This window comes from Carcharodon carcharias, chromosome 36 (assembly GCF_017639515.1).
Source record: "Carcharodon carcharias isolate sCarCar2 chromosome 36, sCarCar2.pri, whole genome shotgun sequence".
NCBI classification, from domain to species: domain Eukaryota; kingdom Metazoa; phylum Chordata; class Chondrichthyes; order Lamniformes; family Lamnidae; genus Carcharodon; species Carcharodon carcharias.
Window position 1 is genome coordinate 3,307,567 of NC_054502.1, and position 23,290 is coordinate 3,330,856.

The 23,290-nt window shown below is 54.0% G+C and overlaps 3 protein-coding genes across 6 annotated transcripts; all 3 read right to left on the reverse strand.

The window, feature by feature from the left end:
* Positions 1-1,727: 1,727 nt before the first annotated feature.
* LOC121272862 (leucine-rich repeat and immunoglobulin-like domain-containing nogo receptor-interacting protein 1) lies at positions 1,728-3,495 on the reverse strand. The gene has a single exon (XM_041179696.1). It carries the CDS (start codon positions 3,493-3,495, stop codon positions 1,822-1,824), a length of 1,674 nt encoding a protein of 557 aa, XP_041035630.1. The 3' UTR covers positions 1,728-1,821.
* Positions 3,496-4,950: 1,455 nt separating this feature from the next.
* LOC121272932 (prostate-associated microseminoprotein-like) lies at positions 4,951-11,831 on the reverse strand. Of its 3 annotated transcripts, none has more exons than XM_041179812.1 (3): positions 11,784-11,831; positions 6,270-6,378; positions 4,951-5,469 (listed from the first exon to the last, which is right to left on the reverse strand). In XM_041179812.1, exons 1-3 carry the CDS (start codon positions 11,812-11,814, stop codon positions 5,295-5,297), a joined length of 315 nt encoding a protein of 104 aa, XP_041035746.1. In that variant the 5' UTR covers positions 11,815-11,831; the 3' UTR covers positions 4,951-5,294. The 3 variants fall into 3 exon arrangements, with proteins under 3 accessions (XP_041035746.1, XP_041035747.1, XP_041035745.1); XM_041179813.1 differs by lacking the exon at positions 11,784-11,831 and adding an exon at positions 8,260-8,515; XM_041179811.1 differs by lacking the exon at positions 11,784-11,831 and adding an exon at positions 7,179-7,322.
* A 13-nt stretch (positions 11,832-11,844) lies between these two features.
* On the reverse strand, positions 11,845-22,700 carry jtb (jumping translocation breakpoint). 2 transcript variants are annotated; one of them, XM_041179808.1, is made up of 7 exons: positions 22,615-22,700; positions 20,473-20,627; positions 18,708-18,962; positions 15,335-15,375; positions 12,864-12,949; positions 12,386-12,465; positions 11,845-12,221 (listed from the first exon to the last, which is right to left on the reverse strand). In XM_041179808.1, the coding sequence occupies exons 3-7, from the start codon at positions 18,836-18,838 to the stop codon at positions 12,065-12,067; spliced, it is 495 nt and encodes a 164-aa protein (XP_041035742.1). In that variant the 5' UTR covers positions 18,839-18,962; positions 20,473-20,627; positions 22,615-22,700; the 3' UTR covers positions 11,845-12,064. The 2 variants fall into 2 exon arrangements, with proteins under 2 accessions (XP_041035742.1, XP_041035744.1); XM_041179810.1 differs by lacking the exon at positions 22,615-22,700 and adding an exon at positions 21,265-21,300.
* Between the last annotated feature and the right edge of the window lie 590 nt (positions 22,701-23,290).

Below are 23,290 nucleotides of genomic sequence, written 5' to 3' on the forward strand. Positions count from 1 at the left end.
TCTGATCCCCCCCCAGTCAGTCTCTGATCCCCCCCAGTCAGTCTCTGATCCCCCCCCCCAGTCAGTCTCTGATCCCCCCCCAGTCAGTCTCTGATCCCCCCCCCAGTCAGTCCTCTGATCCCCCCCCCAGTCAGTCTCTGATCCCCCCCGTCAGTCTCTGATTCCCTCCCCCGTCAGCCTCTGATCCCCCCCAGTCAGTCTCTGATCCCCCCCAGTCAGTCTCTGATCCCCCCCCCCAGTCAGTCTCTGATCCCCCCCCCCAGTCAGTCTCTGATCCCCCCCAGTCCAGTCTCTGATCCCCCCCAGTCAGTCTCTGATCCCCCCCCCCAGTCAGTCTCTGATCCCCCCCCCCAGTCAGTCTCTGATCCCCCCCCAGTCAGTCTCTGATCCCCCCCCCCAGTCAGTCTCTGATCCCCCCCCAGTCAGTCTCTGATCCCCCCCAGTCAGTCTCTGATCCCCCCAGTCAGTCTCTGATCCCCCCCCCCAGTCAGTCTCTGATCCCCCCCAGTCAGTCTCTGATCCCCCCCCGTCAGTCTCTGATCCCCCCCTGTCAGTCTCTGATCCCCCCCCAGTCAGTCTCTGATCCCCCCCCCCAGTCAGTCTCTGATCCCCCCCCAGTCAGTCTCTGATCCCCCCCGTCAGTCTCTGATCCCCCCCCGTCAGTCTCTGATCCCCCCCCAGTCAGTCTCTGATCCCCCCCCAGTCAGTCTCTGATCCCCCCCCCGTCAGTCTCTGATCCCCCCCAGTCAGTCTCTGATCCCCCCCCAGTCAGTCTCTGATCCCCCCCCAGTCAGTCTCTGATCCCCCCCCCAGTCAGTCTCTGATCCCCCCCCCCAGTCAGTCTCTGATTCCCCCCCCCAGTCAGTCTCTGATCCCCCCCAGTCAGTCTCTGATCGCCCCCGTCAGTCTCTGATCCCCCCCAGTCAGTCTCTGATCCCCCCCCAGTCAGTCTCTGATCCCCCCCCAGTCAGTCTCTGATCCCCCCAGTCAGTCTCTGATCGCCCCCAGTCAGTCTCTGATCCCCCCCAGTCAGTCTCTGATCCCCCCCAGTCAGTCTCTGATCCCCCCCCGTCAGTCTCTGATCCCCCCCAGTCAGTCTCTGATCCCCCCCCAGTCAGTCTCTGATCCCCCCCCGTCAGTCTCTGATCCCCCCCCGTCAGTCTCTGATCGCCCCCCCCCCACCCCCCGCGCTGAAGGACAAACCGAGACTCGGATTGGGTTCAACAAATATTTAATACGGAAGTGATAGAGGGGGCGGGAACTGCGTGACGTGAACAAGGGGAGGAGCCACATCCGATGTCATCAACATGGAGCAAAGGGGCGGGGACCTGGTGACAGAGCTTGGTGGGCGGAGCCGTGTTGCCACGCTCAGTGCCGGGAGGCGATGACGTGATCGGGGTGGTGGCGACGACTCCTGGGGGTGGGCCAGCAACCTCAGCCGAGGGAGCGGTGACGTCTCCCGGGGGGCGTAGCGAGGTCTCCGTGGGGGAGGGGCGAGAGCACGTCTATCTGCGGGGGCGGGGCCAGGGCACGTCTCTGGGAGGCGGGGCGAGGGCACCTTTCCCTAAGGGCGATGTCCACCCTAGGGGCGGGGCCGGTCTCCCGGGGGCGGGGCGCGGCCACCCTGAGGGCGGTGTCACCCTGGGGGCGGGGCGTCCCTAGGGGCGGGGCCAGGTCTACCGGGGGGGGGGGGGGGGCGGGGCGTGGGCGATGTCACCCTGGGGGCGGGGGCGGGGGCGGGGCCGGGTCCGTGTCACCCTGGGGGCGGAGCGTGAGCGGTGTCACCCTGGGGGCGGGGCCAGGCGGCCGTGGCACCTCCCCTCAGACCATCTTCATGTTGAACTGGGCTTCCTCTCCTCCGTCTCCTCCTCCTCCGCCGCTACCGCCCCCGTGCGGTACAAAGTCCACCTGGATGTTGTTGTGTTTGATGGGCCCGCTGGCCCGGCTCCAGATGGAGAGGAGGGTGAAGCAGACGGTGACCACGGTGAAGAAGGAGGCGAAGCCCATGGTGGTGGCCACCAGCAGCGTCTGGGTGTCGAAGGGATACCCGGGCCGGAGGCCGGCCCGCGGGGCCCGGTCGGTCGGGCCGAGCAGGCCCAGCTCCTGCGGCGAGAGCGGCCGCACCTGCAGCCAGGCCGAGGCCGTGTCGTTGCCGCCGGCGTTGCGGGCCACGCAGAGGTAGGTGCCGGCGTCCAGCAGCCGCACCGAGGCGATCTCCAGGCTGCCGTTGGCCAGGAGGCGGCTTCGGCCGACGGCGGGGCCGGAGCCCAGGCCCGGGCCGCCCAGCCGCTGGCGCCGGGGGTTGAGCCACAGGATGTCCGGGTCGGGCTGCCCGTCGGCCGAGCAGCGGAAGGTGACGCTCTCCCCCTCCCGGGCCCGCAGCCGCTGCGGCCGCTTGTCGCGGATCCTGGGCCTGCGGCAGGTGAAGGAGCCGCCGGGCAGCGTGTCGCCCAGCTCGGCCAGGCGGCGGCCGCGGAGCCGCTCGGGGGAGGCGCAGGTCGGCCCGGGCTCCAGGAAGCGGAGGCGCCGCCGCCGCCGGGCCACCCAGAGGAGGCGGCAGTCGCAGGCCAGCGGGTTGCGGCCCAGGCCCAGGCTCTGGAGGGCGGCCGCCGACCGGAAGGCCGACTGCGGGAGGCTGGGCAGCCGATTGGCCGAGACGTCCAGCAGCCGGAAGCGGACCAGGCCGCGGAAGGCGCCGGGCTCGACGCGGACCAGGCGGGCGCCGACCAATCGCAGCTCCTCCAGGCGGGTCACGTGCTGCAGCAGCGGCGCCCGGATGTCGCCGATGGGGTTGTGGGAGAGGTCGAGGGAGCGCAGGTAGGCCTGCGACCGGAGGCTGGCGTAGGGGACGGCGCTGAGGTTGCAGCGGGTGACGGAGAGCCAGAGCAGATTGAGGCCCAGGAGGCTGTCGGGGCCCAGCGAGGCCAGCGAGGCCCAGGCGTCCAGCTCCAGCAGGCGGAGGCGGCCGAGGGAGCGGAAGGGGCGGCCGGGCAGCGCGGCGACGTTGGGCAGGCGGCGCAGGCGGAGGGCGGTGAGGTTGGCCAGGGCGGCGAGGGCGGCGGCGGGCGGCGAGCGGAGCGCCGCCCCCTCCAGCGTCAGCTGCTGCAGGCCGCCCAGGCCGGCCCAGGCCCGCGGCCCGACGTAGCTCAGCTGGGGGCCGCCGAGCTCCAGGCGGCTGAGGCGGCCCAGGCCGCGGAAGGTGTGGTCCAGCAGGACGAGGAGCGGGTTCCCCGCCAGCTCCAGGCGGTCGAGGGCGGCCAGGCCGCTCAGCGCCCCCGGCGCCAGGTACCGCAGCCGGTTCCCCCTCAGGTCCAGGGCCCGGGTCCCGGCCGGGATCCCCCGCGGAACCGCCTCCAGGCCCCGGCCCGAGCAGCTGACCGTCCGGTTGAGGGGCCAACAGCGGCACTGGGAGGGGCAGCCGAGCCCCGGAGTCAGGAGCAGGAGGAGGAGGAGGAGGAGCCGCGATCCAGCCCGGGGTCCCGCTCCAGTCAACATCCTCCCTCCGGCCTGTAAGACAAACACAAGCGGGGGGGGGGGGGGTCAGTGCGGCTGGAGGGGGGAGGGGGGGGTGGGGGGGGAGGCCTAGCAAAACCCACCCCCTCCCCCACCACACCCCCCCCCCCCCAAACCAGGGACACAGCAAAATTCTCTCCCCCCCCACCTCAAACCAACCCCCCCTCTCCCCGAGACCCAGCAAAATCCCCTCCCCCTCCCCAACAAACCCCCCGCCCCCCCCACCAGGGACACAGCAAAACCCCTCCCCCTCTCCACAGCAAACCCCCCCCCCCCCCAAACAGGGACCCAACAAACCCCGCCCCGTCTCCCCAGCAATATCCACCCCCCTCCCCTCTCCCAGGGACCCAGCAAACCTAGTCCCTTCCCCCCGGGGTGTCCATCACGGTGTCATCCCCTCCCCAGGGAGCCCGCAAAATCCACACACCCCCACCCCCCCCCCCAGGACCCAGCAAAACGACCCCCCCCAACCCCAACCCCAGGGTCCCCACCCCCATCCCCGGGGACCCAGTGAAATCCACCCCCACCCCAGGGTCCCAACACAATCCTTCACCCAGGGACCCAGCACCCTCACCCCGGGGTCCCCAGCAAAATCTCCACACCTCCCACCCGACTGTACCCTCTGCCCTCGGGTTCCCTTTCCCCTGGCCCCACCTAACGAGAGCCTCCTGGGACCCTCCACACCCCCGAACCAGATTGTTTCCCCAGCCCTAAACCTCCCAAGATCATTTACCTCGGGAACCCCCCCAACCAAACGACCATCCCCTTCGGATCCACCTCCTGCACCTTCCATTACCTCCCCAAAACCCCCCTGTCATCACCCCCCCCGCTCCTTGACCTCCCACTCCACAAACACCTCGTTGCTTCTTGAGCCCATCTGATTCTTTCATTCTGCACCCAATGACCTTCAGTCCTCCCCCCTTATGATTACGGAAGAATGGACTTCGATGGAGGCTGGCGAGGGTTGCCGAGGGATGAACCGACTGGCCTCCTCCTATCCGGTGGCTTATATTTTTTTAGATTTGACTGAAAGTCACGTTTACCTCATGAGTATCTTTATCTCAAAGAGTTGGTAGGATTTGTTCCGTTCTTGCCTGCGGCTGGCAGTCTGCAGTGGCTGGCTGAGAAGCTGCTGTTTGTCTGTGTGTTTTTATCCGGGGAGGGCAGGATCCGGTTACAGGTTAAACACCAGCTGCAGCCCGTGACTGATGTTCCAGCACTTGGGGCTTGATCAGATTTCAGCATAAACATTGTTCCTCTGAATATTTAAACATTGGACATGGACAGGTGAAGGTGTAGAAAGAGAAAGCGGCAGCTCAGTGTGAAATCCCCGAGCAGGACCCACATTGATCTGGATCGACGTGTTAAGTAAAGAGTAAAGCTGCTTGTACACCGTCCCCATCAAACAGCACACAGAACAAGGTGTTACTGCAGGATTTTTCTTTATTACAGAGCAGACCATGGCTGAAACAGCGAGTCTCCTTGAACATCTTACACATACAGGAACACTCTACTCCCTGGCAATCAGTATAACCATCTTAACCATCTCACCTGTTAAACCTGCACCATCGTCTGGAACATGAAGCAGCCTTTCTGGGATCTGACTTGTGTCGTGGGCCCCACATGGCAAACTCCTTTCCCTTTTTAATAACAGGGACTACTTAGGCTAAATAGGAAATCAGACTATTCTGCGGAAGAGATATGAACAGAATCTAAATATCAAGCCATACTGAATGTGTTTGATGTGGGGGTGCGGTGGCCACTTCCTGGGATCTCAGTTGCTAGAAGAATGGGTTCTTGCCTTCCCTGTGCCTGCTCCGGAGCTGCAGGCGGCCCATGCCAGCTTTGCTGATGCACGGGATCTTTTGATTGGCCCTCATAACGACTGCCAGAAGACAGGAGTTGGGCCGCTGAATGACTTCACACCATTCTGGGTAATCAACCGGCTGTGCCACACTGCGAGGGAATAAACACAGTGAGAATCTGCAACCCCTCGCCTCCCACTGTTACAGTTAAATACTGAGCAAAGCTCACTCTACACTGTCCCCATCAAACACTCCCAGGACAGGTACAGCACGGGGTTAGATACAGAGTAAAGCTCCCTCTACACTGTCCCCATCAAACACTCCCAGGACGGGTACAGCACAGGGTTAGATGCAGAGTAAAGCTCCCTCTACACTGTGCCCATCAAACACTCCCAGGATAGGTACAGCACGGGGTTAGATACAGAGTAAAGCTCCCTCTACACTGTCCCCATCAAACTCTCCCAGGACAGGTACAGCACGGGGTTAGATACAGAGTAAAGCTCCCTCTACACTGTGCCCATCAAACACTCCCAGGACAGGTACAGGGATTCAGGACAGGTACAGCACGGGGTTAGATACAGAGTAAAGTTCCCTCTACACCGTCCCCATCAAACACTCCCAGGACAGGTACAGCACGGGGTTAGATACAGAGTAAAGCTCTCTCTACACCGTCCCCATCAAACACTCCCAGGACAGGTACAGCACGGGGTTAGATACAGAGTAAAGCTCTCTCTACACTGTCCCCATCAAACACTCCCAGGACAGGTACAGCACGGGGTTAGATACAGAGTAAAGCTCTCTCTACACTGTCCCCATCAAACACTCCCAGGACAGGTACAGCGCGGGGTTAGATACAGAGTAAAGCTCACTCTACACTGTCCCCATCAAACACTCCCAGGACACGTACAGTACAGGCTGATGGTTCTGTCCTCTGGTTTGGGTTATACTCACTTGTCACAGCAGCCCACTCCCAAAGGATTCAGACAGACGCATTGGTAACAATCCTCATTGACCCAAGTGTCTCCAATCTCCAGCCTGACACCTTTGTGTTCGCAGGAGGCTGCAGAGAGAAAAGGAATAAGCGCAAAATAATGACAATCCTGACAAGTCCACAGAAACCGCCAGCTGATCAAACCCCATCCCCAAAGGGTGCAGCTCCTCACCTCTTGCCCCCTCCCCCCCACCACATCATAACCCCCTCCCCACAGGATTCACCTCTTCACACCACCCCCCCCCCCCTCAGAAACCAACCTCCCCATCATAAACCCCTCAAACAGGATCCACCTCTTCACACCCCCCCCCCCCCCTCAGAAACCAAACCCCTCAAACAGGATCCACCTCTTCACAGCCCCCTCAGAAACCAAACCCCTCAAACAGGATCCACCTCTTCACACCCCCCTCAGAAACCAAACCCCTCAAACAGGATCCACCTCTTCACCCCCCCCCCCCTCAGAAACCCCTCAGGCAGGATCCACCTCTTCACACCCCCCACTCTGAAACCAACCCCCCCATCATAAACCCCTCAAACAGGATTCACCTCTTCACACCCCCCCCCCCATCATAACCCCCTCCCCACAGGATTCACCTCTTCACACCCCCCATCAGAAACCACCCCCCCATCATAAACCCCTCAAACAGGATCCACCTCTTCACACAACCCCCCCACCATCAGAAACCAACCCCCCCTCCCCCCCATCATAAACCCCATCAACCAGGATCCATATCTCTTCAGCCAATCCCCTTCCTCAGGAGTCACCCCTCTTCACAGTCTCCCCCTCTCCATGGGAACAGCCACCACCCAGGTTGACAGGTCCCCTCACACCTTCCCAAAGTCTATTAGTCTTTGGTAATTATTCATACCTTTTCCATTAAAGAAACATTCTCCAGCACTGGCCTGTGGGGACAGAACCAACAGCAGCCACAGAAATCTCATTGCACACTCCAGCTGGCTAAATCCGTTTGTCTTTCTCACCCTCTCTGTCCACTCTGCAGCCCCTCTCACCCTCTCTGTCCACCCCACAGCCTCTCTCACCCTCTCTGTCCACCCCACAGCCTCTCACCCTCTCTGTCCACCCCACAGCCTCTCACCCTCTCTATCCACCCCACACCCTCTCACCCTCTCTGTCCACCCCACACCCTCTCACCCTCTCTGTCCACTCTGCAGCCCCTCTCACCCTCTCTGTCCACTCTGCAGCCCCTCTCACCCTCTCTGTCCACTCTGCAGCCCCTCTCACCCTCTCTGTCCACCCTGCAGCCCCTCTCACCCTCTCTGTCCACCCTGCAGCCCCTCTCACCCTCTCTGTCCACCCTGCAGCCCCTCTCACCCTCTCTGTCCACCCTGCAGCCCCTCTCACCCTCTGTCCACCCCACACCCTCTCACCCTCTCTGTCCACCCCACACCCTCTCTGTCCACTCTGCAGCCCCTCTCACCCTCTCTGTCCACTCTGCAGCCCCTCTCACCCTCTCTGTCCACTCTGCAGCCCCTCTCACCCTCTCTGTCCACCCCACAGCCTCTCTCACCCTCTCTGTCCACCCTGCACCCTCTCTCCACCCCACAGCCTCTCACCCTCTCTCCAGCCCACAGCCTCTCTCACCCTCTCTGTCCACCCCACAGCCTCTCTCACCCTCTCTGTCCACCCTGCACCCTCTCTCCACCCCACAGCCTCTCTCACCCTCTCTGTCCACTCTGCAGCCTCTCTCACCCTCTCTGTCCACTCCGCAGCCCCTTTGTCCACCCCACAGCCCCTCTCACCCTGCCTGTTTGCCTTTCAGCCTGCCTACCCCCCTCCCCACTGTCTCTAACCCTGCCTGCTTGTCTTTCTGAAACTATCCTTTAGTATTCCTCTGACTCGGGTCTGTCTCTGCCTTTTCGCTGCCACAGTATTTTTCACTGTCTGGTCCCACTCATCTCCCAGTAACTTGGAGCTGGTCCCTATCTCACCTTTATACTGCTCCATTGCTCTATCCCTCCCAGTTCTGACAGTGTCAGATGGGCATCGATCACTCCTGTCCTCGGTGCCTGCGTCTTCTCACCATCTGCCTCTGTGATAAGGCACGTTCTCCCTCATCTTTTATTTACCAGCGATTCATTGGGACACAGTTGATAGCAGCGCTGTTAAATAGCAAGGCCTCAGAGTAACAAGGAGACCCATCAGACCCAGTGATCAGAGCTCAATCTGTATTTCTGTTCCTCTTATCTGATGTTTGCAGCAATTTGTTCTGGACACTGCCTGATCAGTGATGTCAGTTGAAAGGTAAATACTGCCCAGGACCAGGGAGGAGTGGCTGAGGGATCTTTTACTGTGGAGAAGGGCAGACAGGGCCTCGGTTTAATGTCTTATCTGAAAATTGACAACACAGACAGTGCAGCACTCCCTCAGCCCCCTCCCCCAACAGTGCAGCACACCCTTGCCTCTCTCCCCCCCGAATCACAGTGCTGAAGAGGCCCAAGTCTGCACTGACAAATGAGAAACACCTGACCTACCTACGTAATCCCATTTAGCAGCACTTGGCCCATAGCCTTGAATGTTATGATGTGCCAATTGCTCATCCAGGTACTTTTTAAAGGATGTGAGGCAACCCGCCTCCACCTCCCTCCCAGGCAGCGAATTCCAGACCCTCACCACCCTCTGGGTAAAAAAGTTTTTCCTCACATCCCCCCTAAACCTCCTGCCCCTCAACTTGAACTTATGCCCCCTTGTGACTGACCCTTCAACTAAGGGGAACAGCTGCTCCCTATCCACCCTGTCCATGCCCTTCGTAATCTTGTACACCTCGATCAGGTCGCCCCTCAGTCTTCTCTGCTCCAACAAAAACAACCCAAGTCTATCCAACATCTCTTCATAACTTAAATGTTTCATCCCAGGCAACATCCTGGTAAATCTCCTCTGCACCCCCTCCGGTGCAATCACATCCTTCCTATAATATGGCGACCAGAACTGCACACAGTACTCCAGCTGTGGCCTCACCAAGGTTCTATACAACTCCAACATGACCTCCCTACTTTTGTAATCTATGCCTTGATTGATAAAGGCAAGTGTCCCATATGCCTTTTTCACCACCCCACTAACATGCCCCTCTGCCTTCAGAGATCTATGGACACACACGTGCCAAGGTCCCTTTGTGTCTCAGAACTTCCTAGTGTCATGCCATTCATTGAATACTTCCTTGTCAAATTACTCCTTCCAAAGTGTATCACCTCACACTTTTCAGGGTTAAATTGCATCTGCCACTTATCTGCCCATTTGACCATCCCGTCTATATCTTCCTGTAGCCCAGGACACTCAACCTCACTGGTAACCACCCGGCCAATCTTTGTGTCATCCGCAAACTTACTGATCCTACCCCCCACATAGTCATCTCTGTTGTTTATGTAAATGATGAATAATAGGGGACCCAGCACAGATCCCTGTGGTACACCACTGGACACTGGCTCCCAGTCACTAAAGCATCCTTCTGTCATCACCCTCTGTCTCCTACAACTAAGCCAATTTTGAATCCACCTTATCAAATTACCCTGTATCCCATGTGCGTTTACCTTCTTTATAAGTCTCCCATGTGGGACCTTGTCAAAGGCTTTGCTGAAATCCATATAAACTACATCAACTGCACTCCCCTCATCTACACACCTGGTCACCCCGTCAAAACATTCAATCAAATTTGTTAGGCATGACTTCCCTCTGACAAAGCCATGCTGACTATCCCTGATCAAACCTTGCCTCTCCAAGTGGAGATAGATTCTCTCCTTCAGAACTTTCTCCAATAGTTTCCCTACCATTGACGTGAGACTTACTGGCCTGTAGTTCCCTGGCTTATCTCTACAACCCTTCTTAAATAGCGGAACCACATTAGCTGTTCTTCAGGCCTCTGGCACCTCTCCCCTGGCCAGAGAGGAATTAAAAATTTGGGTCAGAGCCCCTGCGATCTCCTCCCTTGCCTCCCTCAGCAGTCTGGGACACAAATCATCCGGAGCTGGAGATCTGTCCACTTTTAAGCCTGCCAACACCTCCAATACCTTGTCACTCCCTATATCAATTTACTCAGGAACCTCGCAGTCTCTCTCCCTGAGTTCAGTACAATCATTCTCATTTTCTTGGGGAAAGACGGATGTGAAGTATTTATTCAACACTCTAGCGATGTTCTCTGGCTCCACCCATAGTATGGCGCTTGCCCCCCCCCCCCCCATTCTGACAGTGCGGCACTGCTTCAGCACTGGCCCCTTCCCTTCCTGGCTCCCATTCTTCCTGAAAGAGGAGCTGGAATCCAGCTCACCCAGCGCTCTGACTCCGGACCCTCCTGGCTCTCTCTTGTCCGTGGTGGGTGCCCCCTCCCATTAAGCTCACCTCTTGCCGTGTGTGTGTAATGATCTGCAATACTGTGAAAATGCTATTAGACTTAGTCCTGGATGGTTACCTGAGCTTGTGGCCAGCCCCACACTAACTATAAGAAGCTGCTAGAATTACTGCAGGAAGATAAGGAGGAGTGGGGGATTGAATCTTTTTACAAAGTTCCAGAAGCTTCCAGCAGTAAACCAGTGAGTGCTATCACTGTTTAAGCAGAGTGTTTACTCTGCCTTTGTAATCATCCGGTCTCCAAAAACAGTCAACAAAGAGAGTTCCAAACGTCACCGAGGCCAGATAATAACTCCAGCAACAGGGAACAAGCAGAAATGCATAGAAAGCTGGCTGTGCATCAGCTCCCACTACACTGTCCCCATCAAACACTCCCAGGACAGGTACAGCACGGGGTTAGATACAGAGTAAAGTTCCTTCTACACTGTCCCCATCAAACACTCCCAGGACAGGTACAGCACGGGGTTAGATACAGAGTAAAGCTCCCTCTACACTGTCCCCATCAAACACTCCCAGGACAGGTACAGCACGGGGTTAGATACAGAGTAAAGCTCCCTCTACACTGTCCGCATCAAACACTCCCAGGACAGGTACAGCACGGGGTTAGATACAGAGTAAAGCTCCCTCTACACTGTCCGCATCAAACACTCCCAGGACAGGTACAGCACGGGGTTAGATACAGAGTAAAGCTCCCTCTACACTGTCCCCATCAAACACTCCCAGGACAGGTACAGCACGGGGTTAGATACAGAGTAAAGCTCCCTCTACACTGTCCCCATCAAACACTCCCAGGACAGGTACAGCACAGGGTTAGATACAGAGTAAAGTTCCCTGCACTGCAGCTCAGCTCTGAACATTGTTCTATTGTCAATGTGGTCCAGTTTTTACCCCACCTTTCCTGCAGCGTGTGAGAGAGAGATTTGAAGCCATTTTCCTGTGGTGTTCTGCAGCTATCCATTCCCACTGTCACCTGGTTTGAGGTGGCCACTCACTGGCATCCCAAAGGACATGTTCAGGACAGCTATGAACTGCTCCCAAAACCTTCAGCCAATTCTTAGCCACGGAAAGCAGAGAAATACTACCTCCTAACCTGTATTGTATGTGAATGGCTCACCTTGCTTAGAATGTAACCCACAGCAGAGCATAAACACAACACAAATACCAATGGAGCCAGGTGAGGGAGACTGAAGCAATGTTTAAATTGTCTTTCACATCAGTATTGAACAAGTGAATGGGTTTAGGCTATGAGAGATTGCATTGATGGGTGCAGCATTACACAGGAGTCTCTAGAATACTGATTATCATTCAGTTCTGTCCTTCCACCATGAGGTGAATCTGCTTCCACAGTCTGTACATCCAGCACACCGGGTTCTGGTGCCGAGGCTGTAAAGCTGCTTAAATGGATTCAATTTGTTTCCGGACCTTCTCCGAGGCGAGTCTGTCGAGTGCTCTCTGACGGAGAATGACCAGCACAGCGAAGATGACAGAAAGGAAAATCATGGTCCCTTCGAACCTCCAGAACAGAGTCTCCTCCATACCTGTGGAGCGGCAGCTGCAGAGGGTAAGAACAAAGTTACCGAGACAGAAGCTAGAGACCAAATCCTCTTGTCAGTGGGTGAATAATCCACCCAGTGTCGTTCTCAGTCCCTCAGACAGAGAACACAAAGAGAGCAGACACACACATTCCCAACAAACACCCAGCCAAGGTTTCAATACCTTTTATATTCCTCTTTCTGTGACTCGGAGCAGTTAATCTTTTCCACAAACCCGGTGCTGCTGCAGGCTTCATGTGTTTTCTATAAATAACACGACAGTCAAGACAAGAGGCAACTCACAACAATTTGACCATCCACCAGGCACACAACTCCCCCACCCACCGGGCACACAACTCCCCCCACCCACCGGGCACACAACTCCCCCCACCCACCGGGCACACACCCCCACCCATGCCGGGCACAGCCCCCCACGCACCGGAGCATGCACCATTCCCCCCACCCCATGCTGGGCACACACCACCCACCCACCGGGTGCAGCACCCCACATGGTGCAGTATGTAAATATTTGATGCACAGATACCTGTAGTTGACTCGTGTCGTACAGGGACACCTGCTCTCTGTCCCTCTGGGGACACCTCTACCTCTCCCCTGTACATCTCCCCACACTCCCATCCTGTACCTTTTCCATTAATACTCACCACCTCAAACCGTGTACATTTCTTACATTCCTCTGCCACCATGAACTGCTCAACCTGCCAGCATGGTGTGGCTGGAACTGTCCTCACTACAGAGAGAGAAGAAAATATAACCATAGGTACAGCACGGGGTTAGATACAGAGTAAAGCTCCCTCTACACTGTCCCCATCAAACACTCCCAGGACAGGTACAGCACGGGGTTAGATACAGAGTAAAGCTCCCTCTACACCGTCCCCATCAAACACTCCCAGGACAGGTACAGCACGGGGTTAGATACAGAGTAAAGCTCCATCTACACTGTCCCCATCAAACACTCCCAGGACAGGTACAGCATGGGGGTAGGTACAGAGTAAATCTCCCTCTACACTGTCCCCATCAAACACTCTCTTGTAACTGCAGACAGTTTAAAGACTGTAAAGAACATCATGCCCACAGCATCCTGTGCTCTAGTGTCTGCTCTAACTATCCCAGATTTCTCACACTGCCTTATTTACACCTATTTCTCTCTCTCACACACACACACAGCCACAAAATCAAATCGCTCTGAACTTCCAACCTCCATCAGCTCATCCAAAACTCTGATCCCCAGACACTAACTCACACCAAGTCCCATTCACTCATCATCATCACTGCCCAGACCCTAACTCACACCGAGTCCCTTTCACTCATCATCATCACTCTGCCCAGGCCCTAACTCACACCGAGTCCCTTTCACCCATCATCATCACTCTGCCCAGACCCTAACTCACACCGAGTCCCTTTCACTCATCATCATCACTCTGCCCAGACCCTAACTCACACCGAGTCCCTTTCACCCATCATCATCACTCTGCCCAGACCCTAACTCACACCGAGTCCCTTTCACTCATCATCATCACTCTGCCCAGACTCTAACTCACACCGAGTCCCTTTCACTCATCATCATCACTCTTCCCAGACCTTAACTCACACCGAGTCCCATTCACCCATCACTCACTCTGCCCAGACCCTAACTCATACTGAGTCCCTTTCACTCATCATCATCACTCTGCCCAGAACCTAACTCGCACCGAGTCCCTTTCACCTATCACTCCTGGACACATTGACCTGTACTGACTCTTATCGTTAAATAACAGTTCAATTTTAAAACTCAGTCTTGTTTTGAAATCCCTCATTGGCTTTTTCACTCCCCTCTCTATCATCTCCTCTAGCTGCACAACCTCTCAGTCCTCACTCTTTCTCCAATTCTGGCTTCTGGAGTAACCTGAGATTAATCACTCCAACATTGGCAGTGTGTCTTCAGCTGACTGGAACCTTTGACCAATGACCCAACTTGGGAATTTGCTGAAGGAATTCCCAGTGTTTTACGGGTGGATCTCTTTCTGAAATCTAGTCAAGTTTTGCATTGAACTTAACTTTAACTTGTTATTCCTTTTCAGTGTTAGTCAGTGGTAAACTAGCTGCCGGTTAGTGGCAGCTACACAGCTGATGAAGTGGCTACTTGGAAGCAGTTACCCAGTCAGCAGTGAGTGTGTCAGGTCTTTTCAGTACTTGCTGTTAGAAATACAGGAGGATTTTGCTAGCATATGGAGTACCGCTTCTACAGGATGCTCAGCAATCTGGGGAGGGAGGGGAGAGGAGCTGTTCTTGTTGTTTACAAGGACAAAGAACAGTTTGACAGAGGGAGACAGTGAGCAGGTAGGTTCTGAGTTTTACCCCTTCTAAACTGGGGCAGTAGTTTATGCCAAGACTGGGAAGATGTAATTATATTCAATTTATAGCTTAACTGGTTAAACTAGTATTAGTAAAACTAAATAGACCATCAAATAAAGATGGCAGGCAGGCCAGGTGATGTGTTGCAGCTGTAGTACGTGGGTACTGGTGGACATTTGAGAGATTCACAACAACCACATCTGCTGCTCGAGGAACTTTGGCTCAGAGTTCAAAACAGAAACAGAAATACCTGGAAAAACTCAGCAGGTCTGGCAGCATCGGTGGAGAAGAGCACAGTTGAGTCCTCATGACCTGAGCTGGAGTCTGGACTTTGGACATTGTGATATGTCAGGGAGGGGCAGGGTTACCTGTCCAATCACACCATTTAGCTCAGGTGCTTCAACTTCAGTCCGTGGTCAGGGACAGGAGGGTGTAACTAGGAATGAGATTGGTCTGGGGATCCTGCAGGTAGCAATGGAGCTAGTCTTTGGAATTCTCTACACCAGACAGCAGTGCCATAGTCTTGACTATAATCAATGTTGAGCAGATTTTTCTCCCTGTAGGACTGGTGGGTTAAGCAGGCAGGCAGAAAGTGGAGTTGAGGTTCTGTAATTCCCTGTCCAAACCTCTCTGCCTTCCTCTAAACATGCTCAAAACCAACTTACTTGACCAAGCGCTTGGTTAAATTTTGTCTGTAAAGCATCTGAGGATATTTTAGTTGGTGAAATTTGCCATATAAATGCTAGCACTTGCTACTGTTAATAAAGCAGTAATGATGTACCTGAATCTTTCACTTCATGTGGTGTTAGAGATTCACTGAACCTGAAAGATTAAAAACAAGTGTTAGGACTTCTGGTACTTTAATGTCCTCATCTGCTGTGTGCTCACACACTTGTACTTTCTAGCTGAGGTCACTGGGTGGCGATGAGGAGCAGGACCCCTGGCTTTCCTGGTCCAGGAACCGTAAATCCCCTTCTCCAACCATCCTCGGCCCTCACTACCTCATCAATGAGGCTCCCTGGAAAACCTTTTGTTCACAGTATCTGGGTGAGTAAATCACAGATGAAAATACACACACACACACACACGGGATATTTCAGAATACTCAGAGTAAGTGTATTCCTACCATAAATAAAAATTCTAAGGGGAGGACCCACAATCCGTGTTTAACTAAAGATGTTAAGGAAAGCATCAAACTTAAGGAAAAAGCAAACAACTTTGGGTCTGCCCAAGCTGCTGCGGAACGCACCAAGTAGTTGGACCGTGCTGAACCACCTGTCCTTCACTGAAAAATTTATGCAGAGAAGCACCTCCCGGTCAGATCCTTCCTACACGCCAGGAGTCTCACCCCCTCGGCACGCTGCCCTCGAGGTGGCTGTGGTGGGGAAGAGACCGTTGTTCACCTCCTTGTGGATTGAGCCTTTGCAAAGAAGGTCTGGAGAGAGATGCAGTGGTTTCTGTCGAGGTTCATCCCGAGCAGTTCTGTGACATAGGACTCTGTGCTCTACGGGCTGTTCCCAGGGACACACACTGAGACAACCATCAACTGCAGCTGGAGGATCAGCAACTCGGTGAAAGACGCTCTTTGGTCTGCCTGAAGCTTGTTGGTCTTCCAGCGCAAAGAGTTGTCCCCGACCGAGTGTTGCAGACTGGCACATTCCAAGGTCCAGGACTACGTGCTGAGGCTCATAGTTAAGCTTGGGGCAGCCACCGCAGAGGCCCAATGGGGAAGGGTCGCTGTCTAAGACCTTTCTGCCACAGTGCACCGAGGGGCTGGGAACTGTATAGACCCCTCGGGCTGTACAGCTCACAATGAATGTATTCAGTGAATATTATATGTATCACAATTGTAGTGAAGCACCTCAGAGTGCAACATGATCCATGTCGATAACTTAAACACCATTGCACTGTCTGTAATGACCATGTTCAAATGTCTGTAATGTTCATTGATTGTATTGAAGCACCTCATGATTATGTGGAAAACTGGAATCTGATTGCACTTTTTGTGATGGCCACATTTTGAAATGTTTTGTAATGTTCTTTCAGATACTTTATGAATAAAGTATATTTTTCCAAAAAAAAATTTAAAAACAGGAGTTAACAAAGTGAGTCTGGGGAATTAATAATGGAAAATAAGGAGATGGCAGTTGAATTGAACAGGTATTTTGCATCGGTCTTCACTATGGAGGATACGAGTAACATCCTAGAAACAGCTGCAAATCAGGAAATGGAAGGGAGGGAGGAACTCAAGAAAATTACAATCACCAGAGAAGTGGTACTGAGTAAATTATTGGAGCTGCGGACTGACAAGTGCCCGGGTCCTGATGGACTTCATCCCCGGGTTTTAAAAGGAGTGGCTAGTGAGATAGTTGATGCATTGGTTTTAATTTTCCAAAACTCCCTAGATTCGGAGAAGATTCCATTAGATTGGCAAATGGCGGATATAACTCCTTTATTCAAAAAGGGAAGGAGACAGAAAACAGGAAACTACAGGCCAGTTAGCTTAACATCTGTCATAGGGAAAATGTTAGAAGCTATTATTAAAGACGTTATAGCAGGGCGCTTTGAAAAATTTAAAGCAATCAAGCAGAGTCAACATGGTCTTGTGAAAGGGAAATCATGTTTAACCAATTTATTGGAGTTCTTTGAAGGAGTAACATGTGCTGTAGTTAAAGGGGAACTGGTGGATGTGCTGTACTTAGATTTCCAGAAGGCATTTGATAAGATGCCACATCAAAGGTTATTGTGGGAAATAAGAGCTCATGGTGTAGGGGCGTGGATTGAAGATTGACTGGCTAACAGGAAGCAGAGAGTAGGCATAAATGGCTCATTTTCTGATTGGCAAGATGTAATGAGTGGTGTGCCACAGGGATTAGAGCTGGAGTCTCAACTTTTTACAATTTACATAAATTACTTGGATGAAGTTATGATGATATGGTTGCTAAGTTTGCTGATGACACAAAGGAGTTAGGTAGGAAAATAAGTTATGAAGACGAACATAAGGAGGCTACAAAAGGATATATATAGGTTGAGTAGAGTGGGCAAAGATTTGGCAAATGGAGTATAATTTAGCAAAATGTGAGGTTGTCCATTTTGACAGGACAAATAAAATAAGCATATTATTTAAATGGTGAGAGATTGCAGAGCTCTGAGATTCAGAGGGATCTGGGTGTCCTAGTGCATGAATGAAAAAAGGTTAGTATGCAGGTACAGCAGGTCATTGGCAAAGCTAATAGAAAGTTATTTATTGGGAGGGGAATTGAATACAAAAGTCGGGAGGTTATGTTTCAGTTATATTGGGCATTGGCAAGACCACATCTGGAGTCCTGTGTACAGTATTGGTCCCCTTATTTAAGGAAGGATGTAAATGCGTTGGAAGCAGCTCAGAGGTTTACCAGACTAATACCTGGAATGGGTGGGCTATCTCATGAGGAAAGGATGGACAGACTAGGCTAGAGTAAGGCAACTCGATTGAAACATATAAGATCTTGATAAGAGCTTGACAGGGGGGATGTGAAGAGGATGTTTCCGCTTGTGGGAGAATCTAGAACTAGGGGTCACTGTTTAAAAATAAGGGGTCGCCCATTAAAACTGAGATGAGGAAAAGGGTTGTGAGACCCTGTCACCCCCAACTTCTCAAAGGCAATTAGGAATGGGCAATAAACGCTGGCCCGGCCAGCGACACCCACATCCTGTGAATGGATAAAACAAAAGACTTTGGAATTCTCTTCCTCAAAAGGCAGAATCTTTGAATATTTTTAAGGCAGAGGCAGATAGATTCTTGATAAGCAATGGGGGCGAAGGTTATCAGGGGTAGGCAGGAGTTGAGGTTAAAATTAGGTCTGTCATCATCCTATTGAACAGCAGAGCAGACTCGAGGGGCTGAGTGACCGCCTCCTGCTCCTAAATCGTATGTTTGTATCTCTCCCTCACACCCCTCATGGAGAGTCGATCCCACATCGTGTCTCTCTCTGTAGCCCTGTCCTCCGAATTTGGGAAAGTCCTTGTTTTGGACTGGGAAATGTTGCGGGGTATGATAGTAACTGCAGTCACACTGGTGATTGTACAAATGCTGGAAGAGTGAGGGTACAAGATGCACCAACAACAAGGCTCTAATGACTATTGTTCCAACTGGTTTCTATGGTGTAACTCACTGGATATTTAACATGAAGAGGGAGATGAGAGTGAGACGACTCCACGCACTGTTACTACAGCTCAGGGACAGTCTGTTACTGTAGCCGCTGGTTTTATCCTGGGGATCCTGTGATTCACAATTCAATGACATGATTCCAGAGCGAGAATCCAGGCCCAGCTCAACGACAAATCCAGCAGCAGCCTAAGGACTCTCAAGATCGTCAGGCACCTGAGTTCCGAATCCTCCCAACCATCTCGAGCTGGAGAGCAGGTTTCTGGAAAATAACAAAGGAATTCAGGTGATAAGAATCAACTCTGAGCTCAATTTTCACCTCCCAATTACATCCCCATCAGCCCCAGGCCCCCATCTACCCCCCCCCACCCCCCCCGGTCCATAACACCATAACACTTAGGAACAGAAGTAAGCCATTCGGCCCATCGAGTCTCCTCCACCATTCAATGAGATCATGGCTGATCTGATAATCCTCAATTCCACTTTACTGCCTTTTCCCCACAGCCCTTGATCTCTTTACTGATTAAAAATCTGTTTATCTCAGCCTTGAATATATTTAACAACCCAGCCTCTACAGCCCTCTGCTGTAAAGAATTCCACAGATTCACCACCCTCAGAGAAGAAATTCCTCCTCATCTCTTTCTTAAGTGGGTGACCCTTTACTCTGAGATCATGCCTCTGGTCCTAGACTCTCCCACGAGGGGAAACAACCTCTCAGTATCTACCCTGTCAACCCCCTTGAAATGTTATTACACCCATTCAATCTGCTGAGAGCGTATTAGCAAGTCACAGGAGTAAGGAGATCACACACCCCAGCCTAACCCTGTCCTCGGTCCCACACTCACAATATCCTTCTACCAAGATACAACAGACATCTATTCCATTTTCATGAAGGTTGATGGGCATATCTTGATGAGGGTGTACATGCACACAGTACCTGCTGGACGCTTTCACCTCAAGTATTCACCCTGGTCTCCAGCCAGGCAGAAGAGATGAATGCCTGTGACAGCTAACTATTAACACACTCAAAATCAGGAAGCAGAGTGTAAGCTTATCTTGTGAAATTTACTGTCGGGCTGCACAGTGAACCCCCGGCTTTCACTGGAAGTGGGGTTGTTCTCTCGGCCCAGTTTCTATAAGGGGAGAGAATCAGCAGAGCCACAAGCACTGAACAGGTTCCACTTTCTCATTCCTCCTGCCCCTCAGGTACAATTAGCACAATGCAAAATGCACCTCCCTCTACACTGTCCCCATCAAACACTCCCAGGATAGGTACAGCACAGGGTTAGATACAGAGTAAAGCTCCCTCTACACTGTCCCCATCAAACACTCCCAGGATAGGTACAGCACAGGGTTAGATACAGAGTAAAGCTCCCTCTACACTGTCCCCATCAAAGACTCCCAGGACAGGTACAGCATGGGGTTAGATACCGAGTAAAGCTTCCTCTACACTGTCCCCATCAAACACTCCCAGAATAGGTACAGCACGGGGTTAGATACAGAGTAAAGCTCCCTCTACACTGTCCCCGTCAAACGCTCCCAGGGCAGATACAGCACGGGGTTAGATACAGAGTAAAGCTCCCTTCACTTAGCAGTGCATCCAAAACTGTCCACATCTCACACCAGCTGCACTGTAGCCCCTTTGCCTTACAGTTTGAGTGATGGAATGTTATTGGGTGCTTTGAATTCTTAGTCACTCAAAGCCACAGAGAGAATGAACCTAGAGACCATTTCAAAGATGAATGTCCTACATGCTGCAACGACATACTTACCCCAGCTTGTGATTTTGCCGTGGTGGTTGTCGGATGTGTAACAGGGGCCGGCTGGTGGTACACAGTAACCATTGGACCACTGAACTGCGAGGTGGAAGTACTGACAGCCTTTATAACTCCACCTGCAATGATCTCTTTAATCCTGTTCACAGCCTCTGCAAAAGAGTTGTAGAAACCCAATGTAATAATGACTAAACTCCAGCATATTCATTTACTACAGACAGTGTAAATGCACCAATCCGATAACAATATCTTCTTCACTCCTTTCTATCCGCCTCTCCCGATGGGTCAGACTCTTGCTGGGGATAGGCTGCTAACATCCATGGAGGCATAGTAGGCTCAGAGCCAGCATGTCACTGGTCACATAGCCTAACACTGCCCTCAATCTCATAGTCACCCAGAGCTTCCAAGCATGGAATCTTTTCAGTAAGAATACATAAGCACTCCCACAATGCTTCCCCTCTGACAGCTCACTTCTTCCTCAGTACTGATCCTCTGACAGTGAAATGCTCCCTCATTAGTGACCCACTAAGAGTGCAGCGCTCCCTCAATACTGACCCTCCGACAGTGCAGCGCTCCCTCAGTCCTGACCCTCGGACAGTGCGGAGTTCCCTCAGTCCTGAACCTCAGACAGTGCGGCGCTCCCTCAGTAATGACCTCTAACAGTGCAACGCTCCCTCAGTACTGACCCTCAGACAGTGCAACGCTCCCTCAGTCCTGACCCTCGGACAGTGCGGAGCTCCCTCAGTCAGTCCTGACCCTCCGACAGTGCGGAGCTCCCTCAGTACTGACCCTCAGACAGTGCAACGCTCCCTCAGTCCTGACCCTCGGACAGTGCGGAGCTCCCTCAGTCAGTCCTGACCCTCCGACAGTGCGGAGCTCCCTCAGTCAGTCCTGACCCTCCGACAGTGTGGAGCTCCCTCAGTCAGTCCTGACCCTCCGACAGTGCAGCACTCCCTCAGTACTGACCCTCTGACAGTGCGGCACTCCCTCAGTACTGACCCTCCCACAGTGCGGCGCTCCCTCAACACTGACCCTCCGACAGTGCGGCGCTCCCTCAGTACTGACCCTCCGACAGTGCGGCACTCCCTCAGTACTGACCCTCCCACAGTGCGGCGCTCCCTCAACACTGACCCTCCGACAGTGCGGCACTCCCTCAGTACTGACCCTCCGACAGTGCGGCGCTCCCTCAGTACTGACCCTCCGACAGTGCGGCACTCCCTCAGTACTGACCCTCCCACAGTGCGGCACTCCCTCAATACTGACCCTCTGACAGTGCGGCGCTCCCTCAGTACTGACCCTCCCACAGTGCGGCGCTCCCTCAACACTGACCCTCCGACAGTGCGGCGCTCCCTCAGTACTGACCCTCCGACAGTGCGGCACTCCCTCAGTACTGACCCTCCCACAGTGCGGCGCTCCCTCAACACTGACCCTCCGACAGTGCGGCACTCCCTCAGTACTGACCCTCCGACAGTGCGGCACTCCCTCAGTACTGACCCTCCCACAGTGCGGCGCTCCCTCAACACTGACCCTCCGACAGTGCGGCGCTCCCTCAGTACTGACCCTCCGACAGTGCGGCACTCCCTCAGTACTGACCCTCCCACAGTGCGGCGCTCCCTCAACACTGACCCTCCGACAGTGCGGCACTCCCTCAGTACTGACCCTCCGACAGTGCGGCGCTCCCTCAGTACTGACCCTCCGACAGTGCGGCACTCCCTCAGTACTGACCCTCCCACAGTGCGGCACTCCCTCAATACTGACCCTCTGACAGTGCGGCGCTCCCTCAGTACTGACCCTCCCACAGTGCGGCGCTCCCTCAACACTGACCCTCCGACAGCGCGGCGCTCCCTCAGTACTGACCCTCCGACAGTGCGGCACTCCCTCAGTACTGACCCTCCCACAGTGCGGCGCTCCCTCAACACTGACCCTCCGACAGTGCGGCACTCCCTCAGTACTGACCCTCCGACAGTGCGGCGCTCCCTCAGTACTGATCCTCCCACAGTGCGGCGCTCCCTCAGTACTGATCCTCCCACAGTGCGGCGCTCCCTCAACACTGACCCTTCTCCCTCAGCGGGCCCCAATTCCCCACCGCGGATCCCGGATCCCCCTTCCCCCTTCCCCCCTCCTCTCCCGGTCTCTCACCCCCCCGCAGCTTTTCTCTGCCGCCATCTTTATCTTATACGACGACGAGGTAACAAATTGTGAAAGAGTGGCCCCGGGTCCCGGCGCCAATACAGCGCCGCCTGACGGAGGACAGGGGTAGAGACATGGAGCCTCCGGGAACAGCGCCGCCCGCGGGGCGGAGGACGAGGAGCCTCCGGGAACAGCGCCGCCCGCGGGGCGGAGGAGGAGGAGCCTCCGGGAACAGCGCCGCCCGCGGGGCGGAGGAGGAGGAGTCGCCTGCGGAAGTTAATGCATTTCAATGGAAGTGTCTGTGTTAATGTTAAGAATAGTTTCCTCATGTCACCAAAATCAAAACAAAATACTGCTAGCGCTGGAAGTCTGAAAAACAAACAGAAAATGCTGGAAATAGTCAGCAGATCAAACTTAATCTGTGGAGAGAGAAACAGAGTTAATGTTTAGGGCCCAAAATATGACTCTTCAGAACTGAAATTCTCCCAGCAGGTTCCAGAAGCCCAGCTTGGACAACACTGACTCCAGCAGGTCTCCTGTAGGGTCCAGTTGGACCACACTGACTCCAGCAGGTCTCCTGTAGGGTCCAGTTGGACCACACTGCCCCCAGCAGGTCTCCTGTAGGGTCCAGTTGGACCACACTGACTCCAGCAGGTCTCCTGTAGGGTCCAGTTAGACCACACTG

Bases quoted from the DNA above. Each gene is read 5' to 3' on its own strand.
- LOC121272932 (XM_041179811.1), bottom strand. From the start codon at position 7,251: ATGAGATTTCTGTGGCTGCTGTTGGTTCTGTCCCCACAGGCCAGTGCT. The intron at 6,379-7,178 runs GTATGAATAATT...TTCTCTCTGCAG, and splicing joins ATGTTTCTTTAATGGAAAAG to CCTCCTGCGAACACAAAGGT. The intron at 5,470-6,269 runs GTGAGTATAACC...ATTCCCTCGCAG, and splicing joins GGAGTGGGCTGCTGTGACAA to TGTGGCACAGCCGGTTGATT.
- LOC121272862 (XM_041179696.1), bottom strand. From the start codon at position 3,495: ATGTTGACTGGAGCGGGACCCCGGGCTGGATCGCGGCTCCTCCTCCTC.
- jtb (XM_041179808.1), bottom strand. From the start codon at position 18,838: ATGTCATTGAATTGTGAATCACAGGATCCCCAGGATAAAACCAGCGGC. The intron at 15,376-18,707 runs GTGAGTTACACC...TTAATCTTTCAG, and splicing joins CTCTTCATGTTAAATATCCA to GTTCAGTGAATCTCTAACAC. The intron at 12,466-12,863 runs GTGAGTATTAAT...TGTTATTTATAG, and splicing joins AATGTACACGGTTTGAGGTG to AAAACACATGAAGCCTGCAG.